The sequence below is a fragment of the Sciurus vulgaris genome, assembly GCF_902686455.1.
Source record: "Sciurus vulgaris genome assembly, chromosome: 9".
In the NCBI taxonomy this organism is placed as follows: domain Eukaryota; kingdom Metazoa; phylum Chordata; class Mammalia; order Rodentia; family Sciuridae; genus Sciurus; species Sciurus vulgaris.
Genome location: NC_136469.1, coordinates 23609494 through 23630117, shown reverse-complemented (window position 1 = coordinate 23630117; position 20624 = coordinate 23609494). Strand labels below are relative to the sequence as shown.

The 20624-nt window shown below is 36.4% G+C and overlaps 1 protein-coding gene across 1 annotated transcript in view; it reads left to right on the top strand.

Moving 5' to 3' along the window:
• Positions 1-20380, top strand: part of OTUD4 (OTU deubiquitinase 4) — a gene marked incomplete at its 5' end in the record, with an annotated part of 41714 nt that extends 21334 nt beyond the window's left edge. Inside the window, 15 exon segments of the mRNA XM_079154145.1 lie at positions 1139-1193; positions 1436-1553; positions 1633-1697; positions 4325-4419; positions 5391-5494; positions 5606-5792; positions 8328-8490; positions 10401-10524; positions 12148-12203; positions 12672-12752; positions 13782-13818; positions 13821-13919; positions 14489-14749; positions 16109-16149; positions 17662-20380. Coding sequence (XP_079010271.1) covers positions 1139-1193; positions 1436-1553; positions 1633-1697; positions 4325-4419; positions 5391-5494; positions 5606-5792; positions 8328-8490; positions 10401-10524; positions 12148-12203; positions 12672-12752; positions 13782-13818; positions 13821-13919; positions 14489-14749; positions 16109-16149; positions 17662-18879 — 2704 coding nt within the window. The 3' untranslated portion in view covers positions 18880-20380.
• Positions 20381-20624: the final 244 nt, after the last annotated feature.

Here is a 20624-nt window from a genome sequence, read left to right as displayed (position 1 = left end):
CTGTCTTCATTCTGTTTTAGCCTCATCAGCCACGTGTCCGCAGTTCAGGGCCTTTGCATGTTCTGTTTTATCTGCCTAGAATACTCAATAGGTTTATGGTTTGTTGTCCCACTGTCTGTCTTTATTCAAAAAGACATTCAGGGCTGGGAATGTAGCTCAGTTGGTAGAGTCCTTGCCTAGCATACAGAAGGCCCTAGGTTCAGTCCCCAGCATCACAGAAAAAGAAAAATAAGAAATTTTATCAATACCGATCCTCATTTCTCATTTTATTTTTTATTATTTTGAGCCTCCATTGCAGAGTAAACTGTTTTTCCTGTCTTCTCCCTTAGTAGTACTTACCAACATTTAATATATTCTCATGGCATTGTACATTTCATGCAGGTGTAGTTTTTGTTCGTTCACTGCAGGACCTTAGCCCCTTGGTTATAGTGCCTGGCAGGTAGGCGCTCAAATAGTTGAGTTAATGTAAGATGTATAGGTATGCATACTACAGTGAATTCAGATGATGGTTCTTAGGTTGTGTTGAAGACCGAACAGCCAGTTGGTGGAGCATTTTTTAAAACATTATTTTATTTTTTAAAGTTACTGGGGATTGAATCTACATTCTCAATCCTTGTTATGTTTTGAGACAGGGTCTTGATAAGTTACTGAGGCTGACCTCAAACTTGAGATCCTCCTGCCAAATCTTGCAGTTGGCTGGGCTATATTGTGTTTTTAATGAAATGGTTGGTTGTGAATCCTCCCTTAGTTTTGTTTGGAGTGGTTGGTTTTTTTTGTTTGTTTTTAAAGTGGGCCTTCCTTGTATATAGAAAGGACTCCCTGTATATAGAAAAGACATTGTTATGTTGACTCTTTCTAAATTTCACATTTGTCCACCTTGTTACTACAGTATATTTCTTTGTTGTTGTTGTAGATTACTGAACCTTTAAGAATTATTTCTGTTCTTGGACTTCTGTCATATAGATGCGCACATACACACACATATATATATTTTTTTGTATTGTATACTTATGCTAAAATTTGTATGAACTCGCTGGAGTATGGCACTGGCTTTTTAGATTTTGAGGTGAGGTAGAAGTTAATCGCATGCAAATAAATTTTTCTGTTCCTAATTATGGTTGTATTTCTTTCTTTGTAGGAGTAAAACTACTGCTAATGATGTCAATGGATTTAAGTCTTTGTCAGGCGATGAGGTATTTTTTAAAAATGGTTTTAACTTGTTCTTCAATATGAAAATATGAATTCATAAGCTTTTTTTCTGAGTTATTTTCAGTAGAGTTAGGAACATCTTTTCAGCAAGAAATTTTGTTGACTGCTTCCTAATTTTTTGAAGTTTTAAAATTATTAGATTTTACTCTTGTATATAGATTCTCTAACAAAAATGTTTTCGGAAATATTTCTGTGTTGATTGGACTTCCTGATTTTGTTTGTTTAGCACCAGAAGAACAATGGGAGCTCTTCTCGTCTGCCTTTGTCTAGAAAGGTTCTTAAGTCACTTAACCCAGCAGTGTATAGAAATGTCGAGTATGAAATTTGGCTAAAGTCTAAACAAGGTGAGTTAAAAATCTGAATTTTTGCTAAAATTGCTTTCTGAAAATAATTAATTACACTTGATACTGTTATTTTTTACAGCTCAACAAAAACGTGATTATTCCATTGCTGCTGGTTTACAATATGAAGTTGGAGATAAATGCCAAGTAAGCAATTTGTATAAAAGAAAATATTTTACTTGAACATTGCTTTTTCTAATAGGATCCAAGAAAACATCTTGAGGTTTGAATGTCTTACTAATTTGGATTTCAGAATATATTTATCATGTATACATTTTAATAGGTCGCAAGTGGTTAGCTTTTTGATATTTAAATACTCAAATTTGTATCTTGAACTGTAGTATTCCAGTACATGATATTTTAAAAGAATTTGGCTGTTGGGATTACTTGGTTCAAAGAAGTAATAATAAACTGGGTGTGATTGTGCACACCTGGAAACACCAGTGACTCAGGACACTTGAGCTAGGAGGATTGCAAGTTGAAGGTTAGCATCGGCAACTTAGTGAAGACCCTGTCTCAAAACAAAATGAAAAAATGTCTGGAGTTGTAGCCCAAAGGAAGAGTCCTTGCCTAGCACGGGCAGGACCCTGGGTTCAATCCCCACTACCAAAGGAACAAGAAGAAACAGTAACATTTGAGATGTTTAGGTATTTTTATTACAATTGGCGAACTAATTCAAACTTGACTTTATGGGTCAGTTTGTTTGGTTTGTGAAAATCTTCCTGGAAGATTTTTGATGTATAATGTTTTCCTGTTAGAGTAAGGAAGAAGGAAGAGCCTTAAGATTAATTATTAGCTTTTTGTTTTGAATAAGTTACTGCACTGGATTTGAGTAGCTGGTGGTTAATGGGAAAAGTTGGACAGGATCTGTGTTTCTCACTATGGGGTGATTTGGCCCACTCACTCTCCAGGGTACATTTAACAGTCTGGAGACTTTTTTTATAGTTGAAACTGAGAGGGTGCTACTGACATCTAGTGGGTGGAGGCCAAAGAAGTGGCCAAACATCTTAACAGTGCTCTGGGATGCCTCTCCCCACCCCCAACCAAGAATGATCTAGTTCAAAGTCTCAGTAATGCTGAGGCTGGAGAGATCCTGTGCTTTGTTTATGGAAAAGTGCTGTTATTTTGAAACACACACACAACACACACACAGTGCAGAAGTTAATTTCTCATCAGAAATGGTCTCCATCAAAAGTGTTGTCTCTGTACTTGTTTTTTGTCATACTGGGGATTGAACCTGGGGGCCACGCAACCACCAATATCCTCAAACCTTTTTAAAATTTAATTTTGAGACATGGTCTTATTATGTTGCCAAGAGTGGAAATTTGTGATCCTCTTATTTCAGCCTCTCAGGTAGCTGGGATTTCAAGTGGTGTCATCATTCCAGGTTAAAAAGTGTTGCTTTTAAAGCAGCCTTTGACAGGCAATTTTTCTTGACTTGTAGAGGAAGTACTCATTTATCTTATGATAAATTGGGTTATATCTGGGGCATCAGTGGTGGAGTTTAATCTTCAGAACTTTTAATGGTATTCTGTTCTGGTGTACTTGGAATCTGAAGAGGAAGAGGACATAATTCCTTTCAATGTTTGCATATGGAATTGTCAGAAATGTGTTCTAATTGTCCAGCAGTTGGGGAAGCTCTTACTATACTGTCTTGGAAAACTTGAAAGAGAATAAGACAGAAGAGTAAACGTAAGAGCTTCAAGGCCTCCCTCCCTACCCACTTAGCAGAGAAGAGATGATCGTTTATCTTAATGCTATCTTGGTAAAATTGTGATACTTGTTATTGTAAATCGAGCATCGTTCCTTTGAGGTTAAAAGTACATTTTGGCAAAGTAAATATTGATAAAATAAATGGTGAAGTAGTTTTTCCATTTTGGAGTGTTTTATTATTGTTTCTCCTGTTTGTTTAATTTGGATAAAACAATTGGATAAATTGGATAAAATCTTTAAGAAAATAAGATGACTCAGGTGTGTAATCAGATGTGGCTTAAATTCTTGATGAAGATAAGAATTTAAACTTGAAGAAAGGAAAATGTTCTTGTTATTAAGAAGGAATGAAATATCAATTTGGGGATTGTTGATCTCATAAAGGTAGGAGGTTGCTTAAAGCAGTACCATGTATATATTGCTACCAGTGCAGTGATTGACAGGTGTATAGTTCAATGTGTGCTGTTTGACTATAGCAAACCTTAAGGCTTATTCTTTTGTCACTGCTGTTGGATATTACCAATTGCATGTTATAGAATAGTTGACATATCTATTTTTAGGGAGAAAGAAAGGTCAGTTACACATTTTTAGTATTTTTTTTTTTTTTGCGGTACTGGGGATTGAACTCAGGACCTTGTGCTAGTGAGGCAAACACTCTACCAGCTGAGCTATCTCCCCAGCCCTGAGTTACACATTTTTAATATCAGAAAAATGGAAAGATTCTCATAACTATAATAATAGTTGCTGTGGAAGCCCAGGCATGTGGTGCCACAGGCATGTGTTCAGATCCAGGGCAGGCTTGTTGTGTCTTATCTCTTGTTTGGAGCTTCAATAGATTGTACTCTAGCTTCTCCTTCAACTGTGTATAAAAACAACCTAGAAAAATTTTGGAAGGATAAACAAAGCTTTTCTTTTAGATATAAGTGTGATGGAGGTCTGGGTGCTGAGAGCTCCCAGAAAACGTTTATTTTCTCTTTAATCAAAAGAGAGAATAAAATTTTAAAACTGGTCACGAATACAAAGGAAGCAGGTAACTGATTTTTATTTCTGCCATTGTTCAACAGGTTAGGTTGGATCACAATGGAAAGTTTTTTAATGCAGACATTCAAGGGGTACACTCTGAAAATGGACCAGTTTTGGTTGAAGAACTAGGAAAAAAGTATGTACTACCCTTCAGCAGAGGCATTATTGCTGCTTCCATTTAGCTTGATGTAATTATGAGCATTTCTAAATATTCCTGTGTCTTTGCAATTTCAATGAAAGGTATTGCCCATGTGCAAAAAGTATATTCAGTCAGATCTTTAGAAAAATAGTTTGAGTTCTAATTGACTGTTTTCCAAGTTGGCAAATTTTAAATAAAGAATACTTGTTTTATTGCCTGTAGTTTAAAATGCGTCATTGTACAGAAAGGCAATTTGAGAAACTGCATTGTAAAATAGGAGCTTTGGAGAGTGGGGAGCATGTTAATTTCTACTTTCATTTAGTGTTGCATTGCATCTATGGGAAATGTCTTTCAGGTGGAATAAGTGAAGTGCCGTTGACTTGATGTTTAAACTATTATTTTGGAACACCTTTTTTTCTGGTTGCTGCCGCCTTTATTAGAGAAAAAGGTGGTAAAATCATACCTTAAGCTTTACTATGGAAAATTTTAAGCATACATAAATGTAAGAAGGATATAACAGAGCACTAATACCCAGTTTCAGCAACTCAGCAGCATTTGACAATCTTTTCTAATTACTCTCCCTAATACTTTATTATTTAAATAGGAATGAAATTGGAATATTTAAAGCAAATCCAAACATCACACCATTTCTCTAATAGATGTTTTCAGTACCATTAGGCAGTAGAATGGCATAATATCATTCCTTAATTTTATAGTCTTCTGCTTAAACTGTATTTAAGGCCTTTTAATCTTCCATGTTGTAGGAAGTACATTTTTTTAAGCATACGTCATTTTATTAGAATTAAGTCAGGATTGCAAAATGTTGTTTGTAGTTGAATTCTGATTTGTTTTTGATATAAGAAACTAGAAAATTTTATCTGTTGACAATAAAATGTTTATGGAGAATTTTGTTTTGAGTATAACTAGTAATATTTTAAGTTATTAAAGTCTCTTTCTTCCTTATGAAGATCTACACCGAAGAACCTCAAAGCAACTCCCCCAGAAAGCTGGAACACAGTGTCAGGAAAGAAGATGAAAAAACCTTCTACTTCCGGACAAAATTTTCATTCTGGTAGGAATATATCAAGTTTTTTTTTGTGGGTGGGGGGGTGGGGTAGGGATTGCAGTATTTGGGGTTGTTTAAATAGGAAAATCAATGAGATGTTTTGGGTTCTTGCCACAGACATGGATTACAGAGGGCCAAAGAATCCAAGCAAGCCAATAAAAGCCCCATCAGCACTACCTCCTCGCCTGCAGCATCCTTCAGGAGTAAGACAACACGCGTTCTCTAGTCATTCTTCAGGGTCCCAGTCTCAGAAATCCTCCAGTGAGCACAAAAATCTTAGCAGGACACCCTCACAGATCATAAGGTAACCTTCCTGAATGTAAGAGAAGTGGCAGTCAGGTGAGAGGCATTTCTTGTATTTGCCACATTGCCTGCTTTTAAATAGTTATAACTTTTTACTTATATATTTGTTTGTAGTGTAGTATTAAAAGTATTGGCAAAACACCATGCAAGGATTTCATTTCTTTATAATCCTTTTTAAACAAAGTCAAGGTAATATTGTAGGAGAAAAGGTCTATATTTTTTAATTTTTTCAAATGGCTTCAGAGATCTTTAGCCAAATCTTATTCTGGTATTTAATAGTTTTATGGTGCCTTATATGATTAATACTGGATTCCAGATATTATTTCTAAATCCTTGGAGGGTGAGGATGCTCCCTTTTGTACAGGAACATAAGCTATCCAAACTATTGGTTTACTTTGTTCTGATAAGTTTAGATAATTTGTGGTAATGTTTCTAATACTGAACAGGGCTGCAAGTTTTAGATTTGTGTACTTACGAATATTGGCATTCTAAATAAATATCCAGAAAAAGATGAACTTAAGGGTCATACTTTTCCAGTGGTATGTGGAATTGAGTTTTTCCCTAATCTGCTCTTCTGATGAGTAGTTTATAACTCTTTTGTGGAACTTTCTCTGAGACAGTGTCTTGAATAGAGATCTCTTCCTTAGGCACACATGACCATGTCTTCCATTGAGGCTTGAGCCTCCTAGATTACTGTTGATCAGTGACTTCCTTATCCCTTGTCAAGCTCTGGGCTTTAGTTGATTTATTTATGACATTTGAGCATTCCCCTTTCTCAGGAATGTACTTAACCTTTTGCCCTCAAAGATAAATCTTATAGTAGCATCGTTAGACAGTTGTAGGTTCTTACTGATGTTTATCAGTTCTCAGTCAGTTTTCCTAGTACTGTAACACTAGTCATCTTCAAAGCTTGGAAATTGATTGTCTCAGTTCTGGGATTAGAAGTCTGAAGTCAGTTGTTGCATGGCCCAAGTCTACAGGCTGTTGGGGAAAAGAGGTTCCATGCCTCTTCTGTTTTCTGGAGTTGCCTAGAGTCCTTGGGATTCCTTGGCTTACAGGTGTGTCATTTCAGTCTCTGCTTCTGTCATCACCTGGTGTTTCCCTGTCTTTGTGTCTTATAGGATACTAGTCACATTGGTTTAGGTCTTCCCACTCTCCTGTTGATCTCAATTCAACTGGAATTACATCTGAGGAAAAAAAAAAAATACTGTGTTTCTAACAAGGTCACATGTACATGTACCAGGGATTAGGTATCTGAACATGTTTTTCAGGAAATAAATGCATAAGAAATATTGATACTTAAAATCCGTTTTTTTAAAATTAAAAGTTATTTAGGATAGGAAGTTAATTCACATTATTCATAATCCAAAACATCCAAAAGGTTTTTCTGTCTGTAGTCTCCTTTCTGTGTTTTCCCAGTGATCTAGTTTTCTTCTTTAGAGGGTTTTTACGGCATCTTAATTTTTTAAAATCTCTTCTTCATTGATAATGTTTCTTCTTTTGGAAAAAGGAGAAACAACAACAAAAACAGGCAGGACTACATGTATGCTTTCATTTAATATTGATACACAGGAAATGTCATTGCTTAATATTTGTTTTCAAGCTTAATGAAATAGGATTCTGTGTGGCAGGTGAGCATAAGATGAAAACCATAGGGTAGCAGTAACTTTTGGATGGTAGGAGGCAGTGATAAAGTGGTGTTAATTTTCTAGACTCCTGATGAATTGCTGAGTCCAGTGTGATTGCCAGTGAACATGACATGGCTGTTTGTTATTCAGAAGTAAAGTGTCATGGTGTCCCGCCCACTCTTTATGTCTCTACAATGTATTTTTTCTCTAAATTTTGGATTTTCATTTCCTGTTGCTGCACAACTGACACATGGTAGATAACGTATTCATATTGCTTTAAATAATCATTAAACCATTTGTATTATAGGCTACTAAATTTTATTCATGAATTATAATAATTCATGAAAGTCCTCCCTTGACCAAAATTATATTGAGGTGATGGCAGTATTATCTGTGCAGTTAATGTCCAATCTGGCACTTTTTAATTTTTCTTTTTTTTTTTCAGCTTTCATGTCCTATGGTGGTTTCATCAACAAGCAGGAGTATGGTGCGGGTGGCTAATTTAATCATTGCCTTTTATTTAGAAAATTAGGATGCTTTTAAGACCTGAACTAATAACTCCTTTTGAGAGCAAATTCTTACGGAAGTGTTGGAATATGGTGTAAAGAATGTACATAGTGCTTGTATTTCTGCCCTGATTAAAAAGAAATTTAATAATTTCTGTATAACTTGGAAGTGAATTACATTTTTCTTTTCTTTTTCTCCCCCATCGTGTGTTTCATAAGTGAGATATTCTAATACTATAGGAGTTTCCATTTGTGAAACATATTAGGCTGCCAAAAGTTCTAAAATGCTAATGTGGCTAAATTAGTCAAAAATTTATAGTGGGGAATAGATTATTTTGGGTACTCAATACATTTTGTCTTTTTTTTTTTTTTTTTTTCTGACAAGAATGTTTTATTTGACAGAAAACCTGAACGTGAGAGAGTTGAAGAGTTTGATCATACAAGTCGAGAATCTCACTATTTTGGCTTGTCGCCAGAAGAGCGTAGAGAGAAGCAAGCTATAGAAGAGTCTCGTTTACTCTATGAGATTCAGAACAGAGATGAACAGGCTTTCCCAGCCCTTTCTGTATGTATAAAAGGAATTTTTAAAGGTTAATGTTTGGAAGTCTTAGTATAGTTTCTATATTAAACAATAGGTTTCTGATGGTGGGCTTATTAAATTATTTTTTTAAACTGAAAGTTATTTTCATTTAATTCTCTTTTTCTTGTTTTGCATAAAGATAGGTCTAGAGATATTGAAAAGTTGGTGATAGTTAGCAAATAAATTGGAGCATATATGAGCATATATTTAATATGGTAGCCAAAATAATGTGCATTGTAGAGCAGTTCATGATTCATATAACCCTTTACAAGATATAAACACTCTGAAATGTTTATTAAATATAGCAGGACCTGATAAGTAAGAGCTGTCTTTCAGAATGCTCACTGTTCAGATAGTATCGTGTAGTCCTGTGTTTTTGTCCTTGCTCCATGTGTCAGACCCTATCTGCAGTGAATGTTTCTGTGATGAAAGAAGAGTTCTTAACCTTCAGGTTTCCTTAACTCTTTTTGGGGAGTTATGCAGGTAAAGAAGGTTCATGGGCAGGACAGGGATGGGTAACTGGTTCATTCTTGATGCTGGGAACCCTGTTTCTATGGGCTTTTAAGTCTTGGTAAGTGTACTCAAATGACCTATGATCCTGATTGGTAACAATGGATTAAACATGCAAAATGGAGAGACTTCCCAATAGAAGAGCATAAAACATTAAAGCCTCATACACTTAGTTGTCTGTTTTCTGGTTGTGGAATGTCTTAGAGGTCTGAGGAAGACCTCATTGAAAAAACTTATCTGGTATAGCTGTTCAGTTTGGCACAGAGTTGCGAATTATTTGAAGAGGTGCCCAGATACATAGGGCATTGTGTGTATGCTAAGTACATTTATCTTTCATGTCCCATGTGTCAATTTTCTACAACTTTCATAAAGACAACTACAAATCATTTAAGCTTTTATTCATATTTCTTTGCTGCTTTTTAGTTAGCGAATGTGAAAGGTATTGCTATTACAATGCAAGGACAGATTGTGAAGTCTTTTTTATAGTTAATTTTTTTTTTATTATAAATTTTTTTGTTTTGGTACTGAGGATTGAACCCAGAGTTGCTTTACCACTGAGCCCCCTCCCTAGTCCTTTTATTTTTTGAGACAGGGTCTCACTAAGTTGCTGAGGCTGGCCTCAAACTTAAAAGTATATCTGTCTCAGCCTCCCACTGGAGGCTGGGATTACAGATGTTCACCATTGTGCTCATGTTCATTCTCATTATCTTTAGACTTAGTGAGATTGATCTAGTATTGGAATTGATAGTGTCTAAGGTCTGTTTTCTGGAAAATTCCTTAGAGGGCCAGGGTCCTCTCTGTTGCTATATGAGATATATACTATAATGAGAACCTCAAACCTTGAATAATAATTCAATTTAAAAATATAACTTATTGCAATCTTTTGTTTGATAGTTGGAAGGTTGAATCTCTTACAGAGCTTATATGATTTGCTCGGATACTAGATTTTCAGTGATAGAATCCTGATGCACTGTATCTACTAATTTGCATTTAGATTTTTTTTCCCCCTCCACAAAGACCATTCCTCTACATTGGTTTCCTCTGAAGGTTGGTACGGAGAATGCTATTGTTTATGCAGAGAATATAAGTTGCCCAGAGAAGGTTTGGTCAGGGTGGCTTCCCCAAATGAGGACATGATGAAGTCTTAACTACTAATTAGTCTGAAGGTCTGCTTGTCTAAGGCTTCGTTTGAGTCATCTGTTAATATAGAGCATATACTTAAAAATAGACTCTAGAGTCTATGATTTTTATTTTCAGGAATATAAAAATCTTAGGGCTATGAATTTTGAGACTTAATTAGAAGTATGAAGTATACTATTACAGAGATATTCATATTTTTGTGAATAATCTTTTAACACAAATGTTGGGTTTCGTTCATTTTAAAGAGCTCATCAATGAGTCAGTCACCTTCTCAGAGTAGCAACCCATGTGTTCAGAGAAAATCATCACATGTAAGTGATAGGAAAGGAAGCAGGCGGAGAATGGATCCAGAAGAACGAAAAGACAAAGGTGTGTTATTTCTTCATTTGAAAGCAGATGGAAAAGATTTTCTGTTCAATTTCAAATCATATACAGTAATTTCCTCTCATTGGCAATTTTGCTCTCTGTAGTTTTGGTTATATGAACTTAGCTGTGGTCTGAAAATATTAAATGGAAAATTCCAGACATAATTCATAAATTTTTAAATTGCATGCTATTCTGAGCAGCACAATGAGATCTTTTGCTGACCCACTTGGATGTGGATCAACCTTTTGGCCAGTGTATCCATGCTATGTATGCCACTTGCTCATAAGTCACTTAGTAGCTGTCTTGGTTATCAGATTGACTTTTGACATATTGAGTGCTTTTGTTCTAATAATGGGTCCCAAAGCACAAGAGTAGTGATTTGGCAATTTGAGTAAGCAAAAGAGGAGCCATGGAGTGCTTCCGTTGAGTGAAAAGGTGAGAAAATAGAAAGATATTTCTTTTCTTTTTTTTTTAATTAAAAAAAAATTTTTTTTTTGTTTTTACAGACTGCATTTTGATTTATTATACACAAATGGAGTATAGTTGTTCATTTCTATGGTTGTACACAATGTAGATTTACACCATTCATGTAACCATACATGTACATAGGGTAATACTGTCTGTTTCATTCTACTATCTTTCTGTCCCCCACCCCCTCCCACCCCATTTTCCTCTACACCTTCCAAAGTTCCTTCATTCTTCTCTTCCCCCTGCCACCCGCCTTGTTATGTATCATCATCCACTTACCAGAGAAAACATTCAGCCTTTGGTTTTTTGAGCTTGGCCTATATCACTTAGCATGATATTTTCCAACTTCATCCATTTACCAGCAAATGCCATAATTTTATTCTTCTTTGTGACTAAGTAATACTTCATTGTGCATACATACCACAATTTCTTTATCCGTTCGTCAATTGAAGGGCACCTCAGTTGGTTCCCCAATCTAGCTCTTGTGAATTCAGTTGCTGTGAACATTGATGTGGCTGCATCACTGTGGCTGCTGATTTTAAGTTCTTTGGGTATAAACCAAGGAGTGGGATAGCTGGGTCAAATGGTGGGTCCATTCCAAGCTTTCTGAGGATTCTCCATACTGCTTTCCAGAGTGGCTGCACCAATTTGCAACTCCACCAGCAATGTAGGAGTGTGCCTATTTCGATAGAGAGCATATTCACCTGAATTTTATTACAGAATATTGTTTCTGATTTTTCCATTTTACTATTAGTTATTGGTATTACTTTCTTACTGTCCCTACTTTATAAATTAAACTTTATCATATCTATGTATATGTAGGAAAACTTGTAGTGTGTAGCATTTGGTGTTACCTATACTTTCAGGAATACACTGGTGGGTTTTGGATTGTATCCCATGTAAATAAAGGAGGGACTACTAATTTGGGAAGAAATGTACTTTTTAAATTGTGAAGCAGCTTATCTATTATCTCTATATTTAATGTCAGCTGTGGAGGAAAACATTGACTTAGGCTAAGGCCTAAATGTTACTCTGAAAACTGCATTTTTCATTGACTAAACATGATTTAAATAATACTTTGGACTTTCTTTATATTTTGTTCTGTACTCAAACCTGACTGGTGGGTGATTTTCCCTTTTTAATCTTGATCTGTTATAGAACCTATCCATGGACATACTCACTTGGATAAAAAACCTGAGTCAAGCACATTGGAGGTAAAAATTTAAAATACTAATTGCATTTTTTTTTTTAACACTGATGCTACAGTAAGAAAGAGTAGAAGGTAGAAGTGATTTCAACATTCTATAACTACTAGTATAGAAGAGAAGCAGAGAAATGACGCAGAGCTTATGTTCTGGCTCATGCTCAGAAGTCATAACTGTGTCTTCAAGGTACCTTGGGATGCCTTATCTGAATAGTTGCAGAGTAGCTTTCGTTCTCTATCACTCCGTAGAGATTGTTTAAAGCCATGCCCCAAGTAGAAACTACCCAGTAGTTTGATAGAGTAAAGATACATTGGCAAAACTAACCTACCTATTGAAGACCAATTGTAATTGGAAAAAAATTTCAGTCATGACAGGGCTCAATAGATGCATGTGGAGTGAATGATAAAGGAAATTGCTATTATCCTGGAATGTGGGTCTTTGAAATATAAAAATCATGCCTTCTTTTTCCTTCTAAAGAATACTAATGATGATAAATGTGCAAGAGTTTCATCACCATCAAAGTCAAAGAAATTAGAGTGCCCGTCTCCTGTAGAACAAGTACGTAAGTTTTTGCATTTGACACTGAGCATTTTGGTTCTCTGTATGTGATCATTTTAAAATAGGAAACATCTCCATTGGAAATGGGAAAGTTTATTCTAGCATCACAATTTGGATGCATTTATTATTTTTCTACAATTTATTTTGGTCTTGGCTAGTTTACAATGTTAATGGTGTTATATATTTTATTTTATAACCGTATCTTTGCCATTCTTTTGACTTTAGTTTGGATAAGTTTATATTTGTTACCTTTATGTTTGGTATCCTGTCTTAGTTTGTGGTGGTTCAACTTTAACATTTGATTTTTGAAGGAAAACTGAATTTCTATTTTATTTTAAAACTTGGGGTGCAGTTGCACATGCCTGTAATCCCATTGGCTTGGGAGATTGGGGGTAGGAGGATCAAGAATTCAAAACCAGCTTCAGCAACTTAGCGAAGTCGTAAAGTGACTCAGTGAGACCCTGTCTCTAAATAAATATAAAAAAGGACTGGGGAAGTGGTTTAGTGGTTAAGCATCTATGGGTTCAATCCTTGCTATCAAAAACAAAAAACAACAACAACAAAAACCTAACTTTTGAAGCATCATCTGCATCAGTTATTTCATACACATTTAAAAAAAAAAACAATTTCACAAATTTATAAGTAAAATGATGAAGAAACAGAAGGTCTGGCAAGCGGTTATGTTCTTGGTCTAATACAAAAGTAGAAAGTTCAGTGCTAAATGCCTTTTAATCAGCATCCTTTCTATTAGTAAGACTAAGTCATTTACTTACATGGCATGTCTGTGCAGGGAGCTTTTCTAAATTCATGAATTTTCATGGTTGTACTATTTCACACTCTGTGGCTTCTGGGACTTGGGGCAGGCAATACTTGGTTGGGATTTTGTTTGCATATTGTTTTTGGCTACTTTTTTTTTCTTTCTAAGATCAGAATAGGAGCAGAATAATTGTATATAAGGAGCTCAAGATACATGTGATTAAAATTATTATCTAAGCAAAATGATCCTTTTGTCTTTCTCACCCTCTTTAGAAGCCAGCAGAACATGTGTCTCTGTCAAATCCAGCTCCCCTTTAGTTTCTCCAGAGGTACATCTCACTCCTGCGGTGCCTTCTTTACCAGCCACTGTGCCAGCTTGGCCAAGTGAACCTACAACTTTTGGACCAACAGGTTAGAGAAAAATTTACCAACTAAACAATCAGCAAAAAAGCTTTCAAGCCAGACTTCTAATTCTTGAGGCTTGAATGCAGAGAAGGACTAAGTGTGGAGAGCCTCATGGAGCTTTCTGTGATCCTCTGCTTTGCTCTCCTTCTAATGTGGGTGGGCCGGAGGTCTTTCTGTGGTTGATTGAGGTGTACTCCTGTAATCCTAGTCCCATGGGGTTTGAGCTAGTTATCACCACCATTTCCTTTGATTGCTCTGCACTAACTGGCACCACAGTGTGCTTCTCCCTTGGAGTAGCTCTTTATGGTTCCCAGTTTGACTCCTTGCAGACCCTGTGTCTTCTGAGAGCTACAGTTAGATATTGACTCAAAGCTTATTTCCTAGGCTTATTTCTTTTGTGTCCTGGAGTGTCCTTGGTTGATTTTAGAAGTAGTATGTTAGGTTGCTTAATTACATGCTGTTTTACCAGCTGTTTCACTTGTAGCATTATTTACTTTATAGTGTAATATAAACTTGTATTTCTAGTGAATTATTTTTACCTTTTATAGATTTTGATTCTTGTCCCTCTTTTGTAGGTGTCCCTGCTCAAATTCCTGTTTTGTCAGTGACACAGACTTTGACCACTGGACCTGATTCTGCTGTGTCCCAAGCTCATTTAACACCCTCTCCAGTTCCTGTGTCAATCCAGGCAGTTAACCAGCCCTTGATGCCTTTGCCTCAGACATTGAGCCTTTATCAAGACCCTCTGTATCCTGGGTTTCCTTACAATGAAAAGGGAGATCGAGCCATTGCACCACCTTATTCACTGTGTCAGACTGGGGAGGACCTGCCTAAAGGTGAGCTGCTCCAGGTTCACATAGATCGAGTGAGATGTAAGTGGAGGCCAGAGGATTGGTATCTTAGCCAGAAGAAGGACTTACTTGGGAAAGATAGCAGAAGTTTGGCTATCGGTCATTCACTTCTGTCCAATTCATTTTTTTTTTTTTTTTTTTTAAGAAATTATTTTCGTATTTAGTAATGGTTCTCTCCCATGTCATTTTTCATAAACAACCTTGAAACCATTTTGAATTATGTAAGGTCTTGACATTTTGTCCCATCATTCCACATGTGGAACATGTGTACGAGCTTAAATATAGTATATACTAATAAAATTGTATAATTTATAATTATATAACTATATTATATGATAATAGTGAGTATTAACATAACATATGTTAGCTCTAGATTATGATTTCTAACCTATTTTAATGTGCCTCTGTCAGTTTTGTTGAAGTGTATATAGAACTGAGAACTTGGGACTTAAGGGGTTGATATTTTCATTCATTAGATACCTAAACATTACTGAGTTTTCTCAACACTAGTCTGACTTATCATGCTGTTCCTACTACTTCATCTGTTAAAATAATTATTGAGGAGATTGAATATAATGTTTGTAGTAACTCCTAGTAGAATACTATATGTACAATTCTATTTTGTTTAATTCATTTAAAATTTGGTTTCCTCCTAATTTTTAGGGATCTTATATCTGTAGTTCTCATTTTTAGTTTGCACATTTTCACCTTTAAAATGGCGAATGCCTACCCAGATTTATGTGGAGAGTTGGTGTTTAGTCATTGAGCTTATATTGGTATGGGCTAGTGGCAAATGAATAGCTGGATTATACTATCCTACTAATCATGGTATCATTTAGTTAGGTTTCTGTTGATCTTACCATTCTCCCCAGCATTTTTATTTCATAATTTTTAAAACTTCACAGGTAAGTTGGAAAAGAAATCAACACCTGAGTTTATTTCATCCAGATTTAGTTTTAATCAGATAAGAATCTCAATTTAAGCCATTTTGGGATTAGATGTTAATATAGAGAAAAGATATGGAATTGGAATCGCCTATAGTAGTAGCCTTTTTTTTTTCTTTGAGGTAGGTCTTGGTAAGTTCCTCAGTTCCTTGCTAAGTTGCTGAGGCTGGCTTTGAACTTGGGATCCTCCTGCCTGGGCCTCTCGGGTTGGTGGGACTACAGGTTGTGTGCTGTTGCGCCCGTCCTGACTTTTGGCTCTATCATTTTTATGTTTTACATCACAGGCTGGAAAATGCAATTCTAGTAAGTAAAATGGTCTTTAGGAACTGTGTATTGATTGAGATGACAAAGAAATGCTTTGTGAATGTATAGTTTTAATGAGTGAATACTTCATTTTCAGATAAGAACATTCTTCGATTCTTCTTCAATCTTGGAGTGAAGGTAATTTACATTTATCATTTTAAAGTTGTTTTATTTTTAAGTTAATTCTGATTTAAATTATTACCATAGTATTGTCTTTTTCTATCAGGCAGTAACCTCAGGTTTACCAAATATCTTAAGAACCAGAGTTTTCAGCATTGTGCCAGGATGTTTTCAGTGGTATAGAGGCTCCAGTGTTTGCTTGTTTACCTCTTAGTTAATGATGGTTTAATTTAGTACATTCGGGAATTAACCATAATCCCAGTGACCTCATGGAAATGTCCTTACTGGGAAATTGGATGAAATATCTGGGTTTGAAGTTCTCTTTCACCTCTTGTAGCTGTATATCCCTGGGTAAGCCATTTAGTATCTCTGTGCTTAACTTTTGTTCATCTGTAAAATGGGTTCTGCTACCTGCCTCAGTTATTGAAAGGACCAAAGGAAATAACAAATGAAAGTATTAGTATGTAAAGTGGGAGGCTTATGTATGTTCACTAGCACAGCAGAGGGCTCTCCGTTGGAAAGTAGTCACATAAAAATAGCTTAACTTCAAAAGGGGCTCAAGAACTCTTATCAGTGCTAGGCTGTCTATAGTTAGTTTCTCTGAGTTCTAGATACTTCGGATAGGAAATGAAGCACCCACCCTGCCCTGGTCTAGTGACCAGTTTCATAAGGCCTTGTGCTGTGTTCATCACCTAGTTTTGCATTTATGTAGTTAATGTTGACTTTATTTAATTGGCTGGTTGTATTTTCTTAATATTATTAATAGTATTTTCTTGTATTTTGGTATTTAACTGAACCCCTGCAGAGGAAAGATTTGGAGTATTTCATTTTGAACATTATCCTTTGAATAGAGGGTCCAACCTAATTTTTGCACCTGGAGTACTCTAGGGCTTCCAGACTCAGTGAAGCTCATCTACTTGCTGGGTGTGGTGGTGCGTGCCTGTAATCCCAGTGGCTTGGGAGGATGAGGCAGAAGGATTGCGAGTTCAAAGCCAGCCTCAGCAGAAGTGAGGCACTAAGCAACTCAGTGAAACCTTGTCTCTAAATAAAATACAAAACAGGAGTGGGGTCGTGGCTCAGTGGTTGAGTGCCCCTGAATTCAATCCCTGGTTACCCCCCCCCCCCCCCAAAAAAAAAAAAAAAAATCATCTAGTACTCTATCAGCATTTTCCTGATAAAATAGGTCCAGGCAAGTTAACCAGCTGGCAGGGTCACACATTGAGTTAGTGGGAGAACCAGAAGTGAATGCAGGTCTAGTTAAGCTGCCAGTTATAGAGATGATGTTTCCTGTTAGCCTCTAGCAGGACTTTGGATTGGTTTTAAGATGGGAACAAAGGATGGAGTCTTGAAGCAGCAATAGGATTTTCTTTTTCCTGATGGGTATGACAGTGATCTGCTGTTTGCACTGTACATTTGTGTTGTTTGTAGATATGAAAAACTTCTCCTGAGCCTAGTATTTTGAGATGGGTATAACCTAAACTTCTTTTATTTTTCTTTTTTGTTTACTTTACTGTTTTGTATCTCTTTCAGGCATATAGTTGTCCTATGTGGGCCCCACATTCTTACCTGTACCCTTTGCACCAGGCCTACCTGGCAGCCTGCAGGATGTACCCAAAAGTTCCAGTACCTGTGTATCCTCATAATCCTTGGTTCCAAGAAGCTCCTTCTGCTCAGAATGAAAGTGATTGTACTTGTACCGATGCACACTTTCCTATGCAGACTGAGGCCAATGTTAATGGTCAGATGCCTCAGGCAGAGATTGGACCACCAACATTTTCTTCACCTCTGGTTATCCCTCCATCTCAGGTGTCTGAAAGTCATGGACAGTTGTCTTACCAGGCTGATCTTGAATCTGAGAACCCTGGGCAGCTTCTTCATGCTGAATATGAAGAGTCACTAAGTGGCAAGAACATGTACCCACAACCGTCCTTTGGCCCTAATCCATTCTTAGGCCCAGTTCCCATTGCACCTCCTTTCTTTCCTCATATCTGGTATGGGTACCCTTTTCAGGGATTCATAGAAAATCCCGTAATGAGGCAGAATATTGTCCTGCCCTCTGATGAGAAAGGAGAATTGGATCTGCCTCTGGAAAACCTGGATCTGTCTAAAGAATGTGGTTCAGTCTTAGCAGTAGATGAGTTTCCAGAAGCCAGGGGTGAAGTTGTACACACTCTCCCTGAAGCAAGTGTGAGCAGCAAACACGAAGGCCGAGCGGAGCAGTTATCCCAGACACGAAAGGCAGATCTGAACCTGGCTTCTGCACCTTCTGGAGCAGAGGGAAAGTCTCATCTTCCTTCTCAGATTCTAAACAGAGAGAGAGAAACTGTGCCTGTTGAACTTGAGCCTAAGAGGACCATCCAAAGTCTGAAAGAAAAACCAGAGAAAGTTAAAGATCCAAAGACTGCTGCTGATGTGGTCAGCCCTGGGGCCAACTCTATGGATAGCAGAGTGCAAAGACCAAAAGAAGAGAGTTCAGAAGATGAAAATGAAGTGTCTAATATTCTGAGAAGTGGCAGATCCAAGCAGTTCTATAATCAAACTTACGGAGGCAGGAAGTATAAAAGTGATTGGGGCTATTCTGGTAGGGGTGGATACCAACACGTGAGAGGCGAGGAGACCTGGAAAGGGCAGCCGAGCAGAAGCCGGGATGAAGGTTATCAGTACCACCGAAATGTCAGAGGACGTCCTTATAGGGGCGATAGGAGGAGATCAGGGATGGGAGATGGCCACAGGGGACAACACACCTGATGGTTGTTGCTCCGATGTTCAGAACAGAAGCCCTTTCTTAGGTGGAATATTTCTGGAGGCTTTAAAAATACATTAAAATAAAAACCCAAATTGGAACTATCTCCTCCCCTCCCCCTTTACCCTCATTCCCATTCTGGATGAGATTTTGGACATGAGTTAGGGGCAGGTGGATTTTTGGCATTGCCATTTATCTTCATTCAAAATCTGTTTTCATTTATTTATCAGGTGACTGCCCCCATAAAAAGTAGAAAATAAGTTTGTTAAAGTATTTTTTATAAACAGCCTAATATAAAACATAGATTTAGTGTTTGGTTTTTTTCCTTGTAAAAGTTTGGTTTCAATTGTTGAAAATGTGTGCTTTATAGTGTTTACTAAAGTGACAAAACACACCATTGGACACAGAATAGATTCCAAAATATAACATTGCACCAAATAGAAATATATATTTTATTATGCAATGCCTTAGTCATAAACTGGGCTCAAATGATTCTCAGCCTAAAACACTGTTTTTTTAAAATGCTTCCAACCCAAAGGCCTTTCATCTCAATATCTGTCAAACTTGAATAATGTCTTCTTTTAATATTACATATAAGGCAGCCTATTAACCTGTGTCTTAGAAATGTTGTATATAGTTCTTTTAATATTCATAGGGTATATTTTTGAATTTTGGTGAGTATTTGTTGAATTTGAGATTGCATACAAGAATAGATGTTTAAGAAATAGTAGGAAATCCAGTGAAATGGCTGTTTCCACCAAGAATTCTTAGCACTGGTGTAAATATCATGGTGCCTACTCGAAAGAAATGTAGATGCTATGCATTTTGAAAATAATCTGCATCTGTTAAAATTGCAGAAGTTTTTTAATGCCACTTTAACACTAATGCACTGACAGATTCTAAATATTTTGTGAGAAGAAATGTTAAAATTTTTTTAGCTTGACAGGTTTCTATAGAGAGTGACTGTGTTGTTTTCCCTTGCACCATTGGTTATGTATCACTTTACATTTGCATGTTCAATTTGTCATGGCTGGAATTGTATGGAAAAAAGAATGATTGTAACTTCTAGTTCTTATCTAGAGGATGCTGCTAGAAAATGGTTTTGCTTTGCATTTTATAGCTTGTTACTCTGGTAATATGTCTTCTATCCTGCTTCTTCCAGTCTTCAGTATTTACTAGAGTTTCCGTTGCATGTTGCACTCTGTTCTCATTTGGAGATTGAACTCTTGTTAACACAGTTTTTCATTCATCTGTGTTACTTTGTAAAAATAACTGTAGCTTGTATTTCTTATTTGTATATACCAATGTGAAAATCTACCCTTTTTAAAATGTTGAGATTATCTTTTGATCAGGAGTTTGAGTGCTATGCAAATAATAGTAATTTTTCTTTGCATGCCATGTATAATATACCTAGCCAAAATAGATGTGGTGGCTTTTTTTTTTTTTTTTTTTTTTTTTAAAGCAGATTACTTTAAAAAGCAAATATAATTCACTTGAATTGACAAAGCAGATGAGTTTTCTGGGTTCTCTGATAACCTGTAGGAGTGTGTGGATGTCAGCTAGGCTCAGTGAATCTCCACTGTACTGTAATAATGGTTATTTACCTCTGTGCTGTTTTAATTACCTAATGTCTATGTAACTGCTGATTTGGGTAGTGATTAGCATTTAGATATTTTGTAACATAGGATTTAGAGAGCACTTTGAAAGATAACATTTTAATATGATGGTGCTAGGTAAAAATTTATAAAGA